At 39.6% G+C, this 2,898-nt stretch overlaps 1 protein-coding gene across 1 annotated transcript; it reads right to left on the reverse strand. All coding sequences in view use genetic code 11, as the record gives it.

The window, feature by feature from the left end:
• Positions 1–1,061: 1,061 nt before the first annotated feature.
• Positions 1,062–1,376, reverse strand: EGR_10834 (hypothetical protein; the record flags this gene model as incomplete). Its single annotated transcript, XM_024500083.1, has 1 exon — positions 1,062–1,376. The coding sequence occupies one exon, from the start codon at positions 1,374–1,376 to the stop codon at positions 1,062–1,064; it is 315 nt and encodes a 104-aa protein (XP_024345507.1).
• Positions 1,377–2,898: the final 1,522 nt, after the last annotated feature.

Genomic DNA, 2,898 nt, shown 5'->3' on the forward strand with positions numbered 1-2,898 from the left:
GATATGGGAGAGGTGGGTGGTGGTATACTCATGCATTGACGTATACAAGCGTAGATGTGAATAGCAAACACCATAAATTTAGTTTTTCTTTTCCTGTCTGTCTCAACAATATCATTTCCGTTTTGCCTATTGGCATCAACACATGCAATCCAACGATCTTTGAATATTGGTCTGTTTGATTTACTGAGTGGCTTTTTTTAAGCCATGCGTAAGCGCGTGGATTCAGACCACTGGAAGTTTCTAACTGTTATTAAGACAGAGCCACCTACTGACTCATTGGAAGCGAGAAAGTGACGTGATTGTGATAGCTAGGAATAGGATAACTCCTTCTACACGAGTCGCAAGGTTACCACGTGTCATTCCTGAACTTGGCCCCTTTCCTCTTCTCAAAATGTCAACTGGAGTGATTGGAAGATATCACTGCACAATTTGAAGATGCTGAATTTGACCATTCCAATAATGCTCTTGAGATAGACAATGAATATGTGGGGAATCTATGAATAATAGATTCCAAATGCTATTAATTCTTAGAAGCAGGTTTCAATGCATCAATCCTTTTACAATCGGCTAAGTTATGGGATTTTGACTTCTAACCAAATGAGGAGAATAGATCCCAAATAAATCAACAACTGATTTGAATCCGTTTCCATGAAGAAGATGTGAGGACCCGATAATGAAATGCTCTACAGTGTGGATCATATCAAACTCTTCAGGTTGTGCGCATGTCTGAGCATGGACGCTTACTTAATACATGGGAAATGCACCGTTGCAACTCACCAATCCAAATCTATCTGTAATAATTCGCCACCAGCAAAAGCATATATGATATGCATTCCTGCAGACTATGCTCAGTATTCGTTCAGACACGAGTTGACATGAGGTGATAATGATTCACTAAAAAGTAGGAGAAATGCACGTCAGAAGAGAAAAGAGAGACTGCGTAGAAATGCGGACATCATTAATTCGCAATATAGCCGTAGTTGAGTTTAGTGATGGCGATTGCCATGGCCATGCCCGTACATACACCAGCAATGATGTGGTTCCACATGCGCACTGAGAGGTCACTGTAGTGATGGAAGATGGCGAACACATCGAGAATTGTCACGAGGCATGTAAGCACTTTTGCGCTCACTTGCAGTCTGTGACACGCTGGAGTCAGAATCGATGAATGTGACAACTGCTTGAACGATGGTGACGATGAGGGAGAGCACAATAGTCGTTGTGAGGACACCCACCATAATTAGTGTCACGTATGATGCCTCGAGGCACCTCTGCCAGTAGAGCCTTCCACATATCCATCCATCGTTAGTGAAGGCCGCGATGTTGAGCAACAAGACACCGTAGAGTACAATTGTCTCACCTACGTTTACACTCATTTCTCTTGGACTTGCACTGATCACTCGCACTGATGCTGTGAATACGCTGCTCCACATGTGGCGCGTTTGTATGCACTGCGGTATTTCAGCGGGTGTTGAGTGAACTCACTTTCAATTTAGCTCTTATTGCACACGCATTGATGTAGCGCATTGCATCAATGAGTGTGATGTGAGCAGACAGCTACATAACAGATGCTGAGGATGGTACCCATCTCCATCTCCTTTCCCGCCATATCATTTGATGCAGTGTTTCATGATCTGCATAAATTTGTGTATATTTTGTTTTAGTAGGTATACAATACCCTTCAGAGCTCCCTGCGATTACTTCCATGTTCAGTCTCTCCGTGTCTTCATTTCCATCACCTTTAATCATCACATATAGCCTCGAATTTTTGTCAAACCTGAAGCGCCTGATTTTAGCTTTAGCGCCTAGACATGGAGTGGGATATATGATCTGCCGTAGTATATTTCCCATGTGTTAAGAGTCCATACTTAGACATACGCACTATCTAGACAGAAGATAAATTTTAGACCCTAGAGCAGTTCTTTTGCGGATGCTCACGCCTCCTTTCATTGAAACAGATTTCATCACATGCTGTTTTACTTAGAATCAATTCTTCTCAAGCAGTTAATCGTCTACATTTTATAACTAAGCTAACTGCAAAAGATTTGTTGTGGAATTCCTTATATCCTGTTGCCTATCATGGCGGTATTTTTATCAATAATAAAATTTATGGATGTAGTGCTGGCAAAACCCTAACTTGGAGGCCTTTGTAAGTGAATAAACAGTAAGACCTATGGCAACGGGCGATAATTATTACCCTATTTCCAAATCACACTTAATACTAGTCAATGGATTCTTTTAGAATGTTTGAGTATGGTTAAGAAACGTTGTTGCTAATGCTGCTCCTATTGGTCACCTTTCATTTAAAACTAAGTAGTTCTGACTATGGCGTTAATTTACCAACCGATATGCCATATTGCCCGATGTCGTTATCATCCGACATTTATTGCATATGCAAATATTTCTACTCCAATGGATTACACGAAACATTTTCCATCATTGCGATGTAACATTTTAACGTTTTGCCATTTGTGAATGCTTAATGGTTTAGGATAAATTGGCAGTGCAATCGTATGCTCGTGATGCGAGACACAAGGTTCGAGATTCAAGATCAGATGGGGTAAACGTGGAACTCCATGATCAACTAGATTATCAATTTGAGAAAACATTAAAGCAATTCACTAATACAATTGGGATTGCATTTTTACTTTAAGAATAATTAAAATGTTTCGACAAGTTGATTCTAACATATTTCATTAACTAACTTTAGGATTTGTTTTGAAATTGTTGACATGCTTTTGAAAACGTGTTTACGCCCATAAGTACGTTAAAATACCACAGAGCCTACCTACACACAAAGAATTAAAATAAGGTCTTCTCTTCATTATCATAAAAAATAATTGATTTTAAGAATTATTATTGCTTCAAAGCCGCTTTATTTCATATCCAAAAAGCACT

This window comes from Echinococcus granulosus (assembly GCF_000524195.1).
Source record: "Echinococcus granulosus chromosome Unknown EG_S00279, whole genome shotgun sequence".
Classification (NCBI taxonomy): domain Eukaryota; kingdom Metazoa; phylum Platyhelminthes; class Cestoda; order Cyclophyllidea; family Taeniidae; genus Echinococcus; species Echinococcus granulosus.